Raw genomic sequence first — 13,918 nt, 5'->3', positions numbered from 1 at the left:
GGGCCCGCCCTCCTCTCTGGTGGAGAGAGATATTCATGTAAGGAATGCTACAGGTCTGGCGTGTTACGCCTTCAAAAAGAACTGAAAGTAAAAGGGACCTGCAGTGCATTCTGGGATACTGTGAAGTTCTGGAAGGTTCTCTTAAAGGCACAGTATCCTGTTTTGAGCCACATAATGGCAGCCTATGGGGCTTGTCTGTCCAGGTCTTTCTCTCTATCATTCCAGAGGGTTTTTGCTGTTAAAGCAAGGGAAATCTGGACAGGCTTTGCTGTTTGTGGATTTTTGGTGGAATTTCTAGTTGAAGTACTGGACAGTGTAGCCTGTGGATATAGGCTGCATTATCTGTCTTTAAATTCTCTCTTAAGTGTCTGTGCAGTTCTGCATTTTTCGACACCTTAAGAGATTATTTTTGATTGCTCCGGGGTTCACGCACATGGGCGGGACTATTCACTAGATTATGACTATAACAGAGATACCCCTACTACAGAACTGGAGTTACAGGACAGAAACTACTCCTTCCACTTGCTCGTTTGCTAACAGTCAACTTCACATTGCCTTGAATAGATCACCAAGAGATAGGGAGAAGGTTATTCACCGGAGAACCAAATAAAAAGGCATATTTGCTTAAAAAGAAACAAATAATTAGAGTGAATGCATACGAAGAGCTGACGCAGACAAGCACGTCCAGGGATGTGTAATTTCCTTTTTTTACTAGTACTTCTAGTTCCTAATAAGATGTTCACATTTTCCAGAATCAATTGGTTTCTCACTATTCTAACATTTACTGTTATTAATTCCAGAGTGCATCTGACCATGTTTTGTTCCCCATAATTGTGGATACCCAACTTGTTTTTATACTTGAGGAGGTTTTCTTAGCAATAACAAATAGTCCCTTCGGCAAAGCTTCAGGACTCAATGGAATTCCAAGGGATCTCTATTAACATAATAATAGGTTATGACCTTCTCATATACCAAATCTGTTAAATGTAGCAAGCATTTCTTACTTGCCTTTTTCTTCAGCACAATCCATCACCCTACCAGGATTTTAAAAATGGAGCAAGAGTGACCCAATTGGCCCATTTATTTTGCTGATTCAACAACTAAAACTGCTGAGAGACTTCTCCTCGAAGATTTCGGACTTCGGCACCAGTCAATTATATTTTTGCAGATGTATAATATGGCTTCAGGGCTGGCCTAGGGACCTCTCAACAATGTTTATATTTGTATTTGATTATTGGTGAACATAGGATGGCGACTCTTCATCTGGCTTTTATGAATCTCAGCAGTGATTTCGACCATGTGAACATATCTAGCTATGCTCCATCTTATTAACCATGGATGTCGATATTGCTCTTATTCAATTTTTACAACATTTGTATGGATCACTCTGCAAAATTTAATATGAGTTTAATGAAGAGTTCCGATTATTTTAGACTTGATATAAGGATGCAGCAAGGTTGTGTCCTTGCATCCATTCTTTATATTTTGCTCAATTATCTCAGAATGTTAATTTAGCCTTGAAATGGTCAACCCCAATGATTTAGCATTAAATGGTCAAGCGCAGGTCTCAGAATTGAGATTTGCACACTCACAGAGGATGGGGAGACAAATGGCTGGATATCTAAAGAAGATGCAGATTTTTTGGTAGCAGATAATTCCAGAATACGAGCATTTTATACTCCACCCACAATACATAAAGGGACTGTTCCAGTCCCTGGTGTCCCATCGTGCCAGGTATTAATTCAGTATTAGAACCTCTATTCAGTGACACGTTTCTGAGATGTATGGAAGAAGACACTACCACTTCCATCAGGGATATAAAGGACCTCTAGCTGTAGATTCTTGATATCACATTTGACCCCTCTAGAAATGTCCTGATTGGACTAGATGTAGAAAGTCTCTATAGCATGCCTCTATTTGCACCATTTAGAGGTAATTGAATCCTGTGTGACCAAAACTCATTCATAGATTGCATTTGGGGCCAATTATGATCTCGCTAGGAAAGCCCTCCATACAGCTTGGATCCGGAGGGCTTTCCGAGTGAAACATGCTCCGGGAGTCCGAATGAGCGAATACGATGCATCTGAATGCTTACGGACTCGGTTCGTTCGGACTCCCATTGAATTCTATGGAAGCCTGTGTATCGACGCGTGCACAGGCTCCCATAGCACCCTCAGCACCGCCGAACACCTGCACTTCCAAATTCACACCAACCCCAACATCACCCTCAGAGGATCCCTCATCTACAGACCCCCCAGACCCTGTCCACAGTTCAGCAACTCCATCGCCGACTTCATCATCACACACACCCTCGCTTCCACGGACTACATCCTCCTCGGGGACCTGAACTTCCACCTCGAGAACAACAACAACACCAACTCCACCACCCTGATCGACAACCTCGCCAACCTCAGACTCAGACAGCTCGTGACAACACACACCCACGCCGCCGGCCACACGCTTGACCCCATCTTCTCTGCAAGCCCTCACATCTCCTTCAACCACACCACCGAACCCCACTGGACCGAACATCACTGCAACCATTTCACCTTCCAGAAGCCCACCACACACCACCGTACCCAACAGATGCCTCATCACAGCTGGGGCAAAGTCACCGAAGAGCAGCTAAACACCACCTTCGCCCTGAGGACGCCCGCCGACCCCACCGACCCAGACACAGCCGCCCGTAGCCTAAGACAGTGGATCGACAACTGCGTAAACACCCTCGCCCCGCTCAAGAAACCCTCAAACAGCCACACCAGCAAGAAAGCCACCTGGTTCACCAAAGACCTCCAGGCCACCAAACGAACATGCCGAAAACTGGAGACGAACTGGCTCCGCGAACGAACACCGGACAACTACGCAGCCCACAAGAACGCCACCTGAAGACACCATCACCTCATCAGAGCCTCCAAGAGGGCCTCCTTCAAAGACCGCCTAGACAACAACGCACACAACAGCAAAGAGCTCTTCAACATCGTTGCAAGAACTCTCCAACCCCAGCTCCAACACCAACGACATCCCACCTTCGCAAGACCTGTGCGACTCGCTGGCCACCTTCTTCCACCGCAAGATCGCCGACATCCACGACAGCTTCAACGTTATGACCGCCCGAATACCACTGAGACATCCACCACCACGACCACCACCCGCACCAACTGCCTGCTCTCCTGGGCCTCTCCCTAACCAAAGACCCTCACACCGCCAAAACAAACCTTCACAAAGGAAGGAAGGCCTTCGCCGAATGGATGAGGAACAGCCGACTGAAGCTGAACTCGGACAAGACAGAGGTCCTCATCCTAGGCTCTACCCCTTCAGCTTGGGATGACTACTGGTGGCCGACAACACTAGGAACAGCCCTGACACCCACCAACCACGCACGCAACCTAGGGGTCATCCTTGACTCCACCCTCTCCATGACTAAGCAGGTCAACACCGTCTCCTCATCCTGCTTTCAACAAGCTCCGAATGCTCAGCAAGATCTTCAAGTGGATCCCCACCAAAACTAGAAGAACAGTCACCCAGGCCCTCGTCACCAGCAGGCTGGACTACGGAAAAGCCCTCTACGTAGGAACGTCGGCCAAGCTCCTGAGACGACTGCAATGCATCCAGAACGCCTCAGCACATCTGTTCCTTGGCATCCCCCGCCGTAGCCACATCACACCCCACCTGAGAGACCTGCACTGGCTCCCCGTCAACAAGAGGATAGCCTTCAAGCTTCTCATCCACGCAAACAAAGCTCTCCACAACACCGGCCCAGCATACCACAACTGATGACTCAGCTTCTACACCCCACCCGCCAGCTCCGCTCCACCGGCCTCGCCCTCACCACAGTCCCCCGCATCTGAAGAACGACCGGGGGTGGCAGATACTTCTCCCATCTTACCGCCAAGACCTAGAACACCCTCCCCACCAACCTACGGCAGACCCAAGACCTACTGGCCTTCCGAAGACTCCTCAAGACCTGGCTCTTCGATCAGTAGCAGCACCCCCTAGCGCCATGAGACCCTATGTAGGTATGTAGTGCGCTTTACAAGTGTCCTGATTGATTGATTGATAGCAGGAAAGGGTGGGTGAGGAAAAGCGTACACACTGTGGCAGGCACCCCATGGTTCCTGCCACACCTTGCAAGGTTGGATTGGGGGGGACTCATGGGCACCCCCGTGACAGATTCGCAGGGACCTGGGTGAAAGGGGGCCTGCTAGGTAGGAGCAGGCCGAGCACTCCGCTCTGCCAGCAGAATGTGCAGAGATTTCCCTACTCCGCGCTCCGCTGAGAACGCGGAGTAGGGAAAAAAATCTCTGACTCTACAACGGAGCAGAGTTAGCCAGCCCCCCCCCGCGCTAAACTATTCACCCGCCTCCACCCCCATTATAAAATAGTAGCGTTTACTTAATTAAAAAAAAATAAAGAGGAGGGCAGCTCGAGGACGCCGCAATACAGGTAAGTGACTTTATTTTTTTTAATTAAGTTATCACTATTAATTTATTAGGGGGGTGGAGGCGGCTGGCGGAGCGGAGCGGAGTTTTCCCTGAACTCCATGGACCTCCGCGTAGTTGCACTCTGCCAGCTCCACCCAGGGTTACCGCTAAGGCCCCCGGAAGTACGATTCCGACAGCCATTTCGTCTTGCTGAGACCAAGTCGATGTGGCTGTCCGAATCGTGCATCGTACCCGCTGCGTCGGAATCGGGCTCCATTGCGCAGCACGATTCATTTAAGAACAAGTCGTACAGACAGGATCAGGTTCCAGAAACGATTTGGTCGATACGTACGCAATCTTCGCATCGTACGTGGTCGTTCGGACCTGTGTACCATTTGGTCGGAAACAAGGGATATGAATCAGATCCAGGAAAGCCAAATCCAATTCTGAGGCCTTCCGAACGACATCGTAATCAGGCCCTAAGTTGTGAAAGAGGTATATTGATGATGTGCTGCTCATTTAGGACGGAGACTATTAGTCAACCGGGTCTTTCATGGCCTGGCTTAACAATCAGAATGAATATTTAAAATTCACACACAATGTTGAGCAAGAAGCTCTCCCTTTTCTAGATGGTATCATCATCCATGAGAACTGGCAGATTATAACTGACACACACAAACCAATCGACAGGAATATCCTCCTGAGATTCAAGAGTTTTCACTCCCACCTATTACAAGAGAACCTACCATATGGGTAATTTTTAAGGCAAGAAGTATCCAGAACATAACATCCGGAAGTCACTGAAACGTGTTAGCAACAAAAACAGGGATGCCCGCCTAGAGCATGCCAATAACAAAAATGAGACAGACGAACTTGTATGTGTGACCACATATAGCCAGGCCAAAAATTGGGTTAAAAATATTACTGACATTAACTGGTTTATCCTCAACACTGTGGCACTATAATTGGCTAAACTTCTGTTTGCAAACAAATGTAACTGAAATGTGTGTGATGGCTTAGTACACACGTGTAAACATAACTTCTAGTCACTGTAAAGGAACATAAATACAACTTTTTGGTACCTTCCATCTGTCATGGGACATCACGCACACAGTGGGTGTTGTGTTTGCCTTTTCATTAAGAAGAGCACAGAATTGGAAGCGGGACTAACACTCAAGTGGCTACAGAGGGTACACACCAATTGCAACACCACAAATGAAGTGCATCTGATTACATGGCCGTGTAATGAGAAATATGTGGGCATGACCACGAGGAAAGTAAAGTTGAGGATTTGTGGACAAAGGAGTAATTTACGATGTAGAAAAGCAACTTTTAAGAAGGCCACACATTACTTTAATACAAAACACACCCACAATTATGTTTATTGGACCGTTATAGAACACATACAGCCTCACCAATACTGACTGGAGCAAATTACTTCTAGAAAAAAGAACAATAGCGGATATACATGTTGGGCACACATATCCATGGTCTGAACAATGACATTCCATGGACCCAGTTGAACTAACAAGTATTGGTATCTATGTAAGGAGTCATTAAGTGATCCACCCAAGGTTCATATTGTGACATACTAATAGGGATTGATTCACAGTGTACACATACAGAGTGCTAAGCGTACATATCAGAGACACATGGACATTCCATTGACACATGAGCTCACATTCTCAATTTAATTTTTTTACTTTTTCCAGTGGACACATTGAGCTGGCATCCTCTGCATTTACCAATTTCTGTCTATTTTAGATTACACGAACATATGGCCAATCTTCTAAATGACTACTACTCTGCTTCCAAAAATTAAATTAAGGATATTGCACTGAACAGTATTAGATGCCAATTCTTAGAATTTCAAGATGGCCATCACATTTCAGGGCAGATTAGCTACAACTGTAGTCCAGTCCAACACATGCCTATCCAGGTCTGCTAGAAATGTTGAGATGACCACCTCATCACCACTCATGTGGGCAGTCCAACGAATACAGTGGTTTAGCCTCAATGGGCATCTCCTCTGTATTTTGGGAGTCCTATTAGTGATTCCATCTCTGGGTCAAGATTGGAAGGATCAGGAAATGATTTTCATATATCCGCAGCAATTAATGCCGTGCCTGGCTGTATCAATAGGAATAGAAACATTAGTGCATTTAGCAGTTAAACCTGCTATAAGATGGTCGCCATGATCCACACGGGAGCCATTTTTCTTGAAAGACTCCAGGAGCAACTGATCATCAGAGCACACTTTGCACTATTTAATGACTAGGTTGAGCTGCCTCTCCACCACTTTCAGGATATGCGGTTAATGGGGCTAGGTTGGAAAGTCCGTGCTGAGCAGTGGTGCAGTAAGTATTGCCCCTGACTCCTGGGTTATTTGTTGGTATATTTATTCTTCTTTGCTAGTAATGCAGGGCTCTCTCTCCCAGGTTTTCACAGTGTGTGACCTCTGATCCCAGGAAGCCCCCGCATTTGCTCCCATAAGGCCTGGATAATCTCCGTTGCCACGTATGTCCCTCACCTAAAACCCTAGGAGCTTTTTGACTTACATTCATGTATTGACTCTCTTCTTTGTGTGTGGATATGTGTGAATTCACTGTGTGAATACACTAGGATAGTGAGATGACTGCATGATATTTTGAACACACCAGGTCACTTAACCTGGTTTATAGACAATGGTATCTTTAAGGTTGAAGATCTAACCGTTTGTAGTGGAGTCCACAGGTTTCATTGCTTAAACTACCCATATTCTAAAACAGATTATTTTAGTTTATGTGTTTCTTCTCCTTTTTAGGATTCTTGAAGTAGATAATCTCCAGTTTTCAATCAACTCACCCTGTATAGAAGGGTTGGTTACAATATCTTGATCTTGCATGGAATGAGTGTGGATGGATAACTCCTTCTCAGTATTGGTTAGGGGTACAAGGTTCTTAGAGGTCCTGGTGTAATCTGCGCATCTTGCGAAGCAGAGAAAATAAATCGACTTGGAATAGACACACTGGCTCAGTAAATGCCTCTTTTTTTAACTATATAACAGGGCCCCTCTGATTGTAGCACTGGGTTAGGGTTCCCTGGATATAATTGTAAATTTTTCTGTGCCACTAAGATCCCACTAAGAACACAGAGAATATCAAAGTGGTCCCTCCCATTGCGAAGTTGCGCCCATCTGGTAATCAGTACCTTACCAGGTAAGGACCCGATGATGAAGCATGCCACATGATTAGCATGTGGGTGATGGTTCTATAAGAACACATGTAGTGTGCCTGGCAAGCACTAAGGAGCAGGGCATAGTGACTGCTTGTTTTGGGAAACACCGTCCACTTTTGGTTTATGTAAATCATTCATACAGAGCATCTAGCCTGCATTGTGTTAGGATGACAAATGTGTAGGTCATTTCCTGAAAATAAATTGAACTGAAGAAAATGAGACACTTAATCATAATAATAAAAAGGAGAAAGGCGTGCAATACAATTAGGAGAAGATAATAGGACATACTGTTAGAAAAAGTTAATTAAATTACATGAGCATGAGCTTGAGAACTGGCAGGAAAGGTGGGCTTGAGATAATGAGAATGGACAATTTCCTGACCAAGATGACTCATGTCTTCTTGCCCTGCTTGAACTTGTGCTATCCAACACAGCCCTTTCTTATATGAATGATATTGTATGGAGGTGGTGCAGGAGAAGGGTGGCCTGGCAGGTGGCATCAAGAGTGCAGGGGTTCCCCCATAAAATGTCAAAGCTTACAAAGTGCAAAGGAAGAAAGTTTATGGTTTGATTAAGGAGGGAGTAACAGAGGTAAAGGGTAACGTATAATCAGCCGCGGCCGGCAGTGGGAGTACCTGCAGGGCGGTGACGTGGGGAGGGGGAGGGGCAGGGTGGGGGGTAGTAATGTATGGATTACGGAGTTTTACAGGTAAGTAAACATTTAAATAAATAAAACGAATTTTGTTGCGCGCACTGCATCGCATTTGGGGATGGAGTGCATTCAACGAAATTCGTTTTATTTGTTTAAATGTTTACTTACCTGGGAAGCTCCGTAATCCATACATTACTACCCCCCACCCTGCCCCTCCCCCTCGCCACATCAGCGCCCTGCAGGTACTCCCACTGCCTGCCGCGGCTGCGTATAATGCATATATATGTACAGTTCACAAATTTAGTAGTAACACCTTGACTACTCTAGCTCTACCTATTTGTATTGTCCTTAGGCACAACATGTTAGCCACAACGTTTTATCTCCTCTTTTTAAAATCAACTTCTTACTTTCTCATACAAATCATTAATGACGGTGATTCCCACAACCATGCATGGTCCTTCTCTTCTGGAAACTGCTGAGAGCAGAAGCAATACTTCTTCTACCCTAATTAAATGTCCTTCAGTGAATATCACGTAATCCTTGAAACCTTCAGCCATGACCCCAGTGCTTAATTTGAACTGGTGGTTGCAGAAGGGTCCACTGGCATACTTTTTCTAGGGGGCTGAACGTATTCTTCCATCTTTACACTTTGACGCAAAATAACAGAAAAAAGGGCAGTAAAGGGGGAAAGAAAGAGAAAGAGGATGACAGAAAAACAGTCACAAGGAGAGAAAGCAGGGATGAAATAGTACCTACAAGAGTGAGATAAAGGGGCAGGGAGTGTCTGGTGTTGGATGAAACAGGAATGAGATAAAATCCAGACTAGGCAGACCTAGTATTGGCAACTCCAATATTTGGCAGGCAAAAGTTTGAGCAGCAACACTTATTACTTTACAAAATAAACAATGCATGTTTCTGGTCCCTTACCTCTACCAGCTGGTGCCAGTGCTCGATAGGTTTCCTGGGATTGGCCAGCATTTCGCTCCAGTGTTCTCTGCCTGGCAAGTCTGCATCGTTACCCACGCGGCACATTCCTATCACCTCGTTGTGCCCTATGCTGGAAAGGAAAGCAAATGGTCTCAGCTCAGACTGTAGACAGAGGATGCATTCAAATGCTGCATAAGAGGATACAATGCTATATTGTAGAGCAGCAGTGTGCTCATGCTCAGGGCCACTGGAGTTATGCAGCAGGGGAGGGCCAAATTATGCGGCAGAGTTGACTATATTATGCAGCAAGAAAAGGCAAATTAGCTGCATAATGTGGCACACTTTGTTATAATATTACTTCATTATACTGATATGTGTACTTATGTTAACTCTTCATGGTTAAAGGTTTCACATCATTAGTACCTGTTAAACACCCGAACACTATCAATAGGCAAAGGAAAGGTGACCAGCCAATATTTTTGAAGGGCCTTCCACTGCGCGGCAACACATATTCCTGCATTTTTAGTAACTTCTGATCTGCTTGAGGTAGCAAAACATTTAGTGATGACTGATGTGGTAAATGTGTCAAGTCCATAGTTATGCGGAAAAATGCAGTGCTCACAGAATCATATAATTGTAGTGGTCCTGCTTATCCTGCACACAGAAGGTGTAACTGGACAGTATGATACGCAAGGCTATACTGTTAAGTACTAAACATTCCATTGTGGTCCACTGTTAGAAAATATGAATGAAGTCAACTATAAGGCACAATCCCACTTGCAACCTGTGACTTACGCCCCATCACTGTTCCATCACAAATGCCATTTAACATTGACTACTGGCCTGACCTGCCTCACCAGAGGCTTGTCACTTTCCTCTTCTTCCTGACTACAACTGTCACAAATTTAAGGTCCAGCAAATCACTCATGCACATACATCATCTGCACCTCTGCTACCAAGTCATTAACCTGCACACAAATTGAGCTCGAAATCATGCACTCCCCTTAGGAGGTGTAATATGCCCAACAGACTTCGGTCACTGTTTACATTTTGAGATATAGGATTCTTTTCACGTGGGGAGAGATGTGCATGCAGAGGACATACGTACGCCACCGGTGCATGAATAAAGTGGTGGACTAACCATGATGGTGTCTCTTGAGGAACCAGTGCTTAATTTGAGCTGGTGGTTTCCACTGCTGGTCACCGGCACTTAATTGCCAATACTGTCACTTATGGCAGTCTGCCACATGGTGGCGCTGTTTGTCTAATTTAGAGATCAGCACAACAACAGTTGTTTATTAATTCAATATGCATTCAAAATGAATGCAGTTATTATAACTGTGAAGACCTGGAATTATCTCAGTTGTAACACTTGTAGCAGTGTGATGGCAATAGTTGTGCTAGTACTGTCATTGGCAGCGATGGCAGGGGAAGTGTGTCGAGCTAGCTGCACTGACATCCTGACATGAGCCCTAGCACTTTTTTACAAATTAGGTCCTAGGAGGAACACCCTGATTAAGGTAAAGATGCCTGCCTGATGATGGAGCACCTGAGATCTCATACATAGACACAGTTAGGTTATCACTTGGACGATTTACTAAGGTCTTGCGTTGCTGCTGACGTCACGCTATTGTATTATGTTGCAAAGTAGAGCACATGTCAGCGCTGATCAACTTTTGCTTGCAAAAGGTATACTTGAACTGAAATTGATGCAACAACAGTTCCAAATACTTTTCCATTGTAGAGCATCAAATCTCAGATTATGTCTACAAAGGGGCGGGAGCAGCACTTCCAAGATTCCAGGCAAAGCTAGAACTACGACACTAGCACAACCCAGTATTGCATGAAATCCTAGCGCCAAATCACACCAAGCACAAGCAAGGGGTGAGCTTAAGGCTGTGCAACAGTCACACACATAACGTGCAATTTCCAGGAATTCACACATTTTATGCAGCTTACCCTTGGCTGATTGTCACTGCACACAAATATGTGGCAAAGGTTGAATCTCAGCCAGCTCCATGGCATCAGAAGTCACGGATGTATGTCGTTAGCACGCATGATTTTACAACGCATGCCTTCACCACGCAACTTTTACAACGCAAGTCGTTACAACGACTTGTGCTGGGGGGCGCTGGATAGTGAATAGTTTAATTTACTATTCCAACTCCAGTCCCCGTGGATAGTAGGGAAGGTGTTGGATAGTAAATTAAACTATTCCCTATCCTAGAGCGCCCCCCAGTGCAAGTCGTTGTAACGACTTACGTTGTAAAAGTTGCGTGGTAAAGGTAGTTCGTTGTAAAAGTTGCGTTGTAAACGGTGTTCACCGAAGTCACGCCCTGCTTAGGGTGAGGCTTCAGACGCTATGGTTTCTGCTCATTACTGATAGGGCATTGCTGTCTTACTAATACCAATGTCCCCTCACAGTGAGACAAAACTCTAGGAGTTTTTGTTTTCAGGAACAAGTCCTACTTTGAAGAGTTTATTTCTATAAAACTAAAAAAATTCCGCTCGCCCTGCCATAACTTTGCTGGGTCGGTTGATGATGCAGACAGAAAAGGGGGCTCCAGCTATTCCGGCAATAGCTCTATTGGGGAATATTCTGTGCCCGTTCAGCCAGTATCCGTAAATATGGCAGGCAGGCTGCCACGGGGCTTAGCAAGGCAGGGCTCTGCGTCCTCAGGAGCTCAGGAGCTCAGTGGGCCATCTATCAAACTCGAAAGCCCAGACTTACCACTAACTGCTCAGGGTTGTGTGAAAACCTGCTGTGCTGCATGAAACATTGTACAGTGCTATATTTACAGAGAGTCGTGCATCGTGATGTCACCAGTCACACCTGCAAAAATAGCTGATATACTGTTACAGTAAGAATTGTGTCATGGCCCAAAGGCCAGACAGTTGTGTTTTGCATCAGATTTGAACCTGTCTGGTCATGCACCAGTTGGCCTACTGCTGGAGTGTGTTTGACAGCTGTCGGAGACGTAACTTTTTCTCCACCCAGTGGTTGAAGTTGGGGACCTGAGGGGCAAGACGTCCCCATACTTTTTTACTTTTAGAAAAACAGCCCCTCGCTTTTTGTGATAAGAGAACCGTACTGGGCGGTTAATTCTGATAGTTGAAATGCTTCTGCTGAAGTGTCATTCAGGGGACCTGTTGTCCTGTGAAACCGAGGGAGGGGCAGACAGCTAACCAAACCTTCTTACCAGGGTGCCTGCTTGCCTGAAAGAAATGTAAATGTGTGCAACTGGTCAATCTGCAAATGTAAAAGGTGCTTGGAAGCCGGTATTGTCTTTAATTAATGGAATCAGTTGAAGCTTCCTGATGACACACACTTTTTCTTTTTGAGAGGTACCATAAGGGCAACTAAGCTCAACTAAGAAGTGCGTGCTTTTTTTTAACCTCATCGATGCTGGTGACGAAACCACTCCATCACCAGCCACGGACGCGCTGTGCTGGTGACGGAGTGGTTCCGTCACGGCCCGGCCGCCGCGCCTGCGCGGCACTGATTTCGCGCGGTGCGTTCTATTGAGCGGGCGGGGCCGTGACGGAACCACTCCGTCACAAGCACAGCGCGCCCGATGCTCGTGACGGAGTGGTTCCGTCACAAGCAAGGCGGTGCCGCGCGGCCGCCCCTCCCCCCTAGCGCTGCGGCGGAATTACCGCCGCAGCCAAGGGGTTAAAAGATAGTGATAAAAAAAGTTGTATTACATACAGTCTGGGTATTCCTAAAATCTATATGATGGAGGTACTATTTTATCTTAAAGCTTTTTTCGGATTTTGTAGCAACCTTTCTTATACTGTGTTTAAGGCAAGTTTAAAATAATGACTTAGATGTTCACAGTGCTTTCTTTCACAAACTGAGACCTTTTAGCCCTAAACATACACAATTCACTATTCGCCACTGCACCAACCAGGGTTCGTTTCTATAGCTCTCTGGTTGCAGACAGAGACCTCTGCAAAGCATTAACTAATGCAGGTTTCATAATGTTTGATAGTGCATTTCCCATGTATTAACATAACTTACATTTAATTTTCATTTAAGCTGTGTGTTATTTTAAGTTTAGTTACCTGAAGGGGAAAGACTGAAAAAGATGCAGAATATTTCGTTTTTTTGCCACACCTTTGAACACGCCCCCACGCTCATTCACCCCGCTCCCATTGCGCACAGTTCCCATACTTTTTTAATGCGTTTCGACCACTGTCTCCACCTATAAATGAGTCTGGAAATATGAGAGGTGGGCAGTGTGGAAACCCGCTGTTGTTGAATGGGTTTCCTGTATCTAACCTTCTCTAGATGAGGCCCTCAGTCTCTGATACAACTCGATGCAGGCGCTCGCCTGGCCCTCACCAGTCGTAGTCCATGACCGCGATGGTCAGGCTGACGTGGTCCATGTTCTCGTTGGGGATGTCGAACACCAGCGCCTCGTTGTAGCTCGGGTTCAGCGTGTTCTTCTTTATGGACGTTTTCCTCTTCTTCAACCGCCTCCCCTCACACATCAAAGATGCTTTGACATAGGGGTCTGTGTGTAGAGATAGGGCACAGGGACAGCGAGGAGAAGAAGCAGGGAAAGATTGGCAATAGAATAGAGGGAGCAGGGAGTGAGGGCATGAAGTGGATGTGAGCGGGGATAGAACATGGAAGAAACGATCAGATTGAAGAAGGGGAAGAAAGTATGAGGTGCCAGAAGGAGCAGAGGGGTGAGAAT

General features: G+C 45.8%; 1 protein-coding gene across 1 annotated transcript in view; it reads right to left on the bottom strand.

Moving 5' to 3' along the window:
* The window catches only part of SYT3 (synaptotagmin 3), a 384,737-nt gene that overhangs the window by 110,679 nt on the left and 260,140 nt on the right, over nt 1-13,918 (bottom strand). Inside the window, exons 8-9 of the mRNA XM_078655302.1 lie at nt 13,561-13,732; nt 9,216-9,345 (exon numbers count right to left, since the gene is read on the bottom strand). Of these exons, the coding sequence (XP_078511428.1) occupies nt 9,216-9,345; nt 13,561-13,732 (302 nt within the window). The remainder of the gene's footprint in view (nt 1-9,215; nt 9,346-13,560; nt 13,733-13,918) is intronic.

The sequence above is a fragment of the Lissotriton helveticus genome, chromosome 7 (assembly GCF_964261635.1).
Source record: "Lissotriton helveticus chromosome 7, aLisHel1.1, whole genome shotgun sequence".
In the NCBI taxonomy this organism is placed as follows: Eukaryota; Metazoa; Chordata; class Amphibia; order Caudata; family Salamandridae; genus Lissotriton; species Lissotriton helveticus.
Note: the sequence above shows the minus strand (reverse complement) of the source record. Positions and strands in the feature narration are given on the sequence as shown.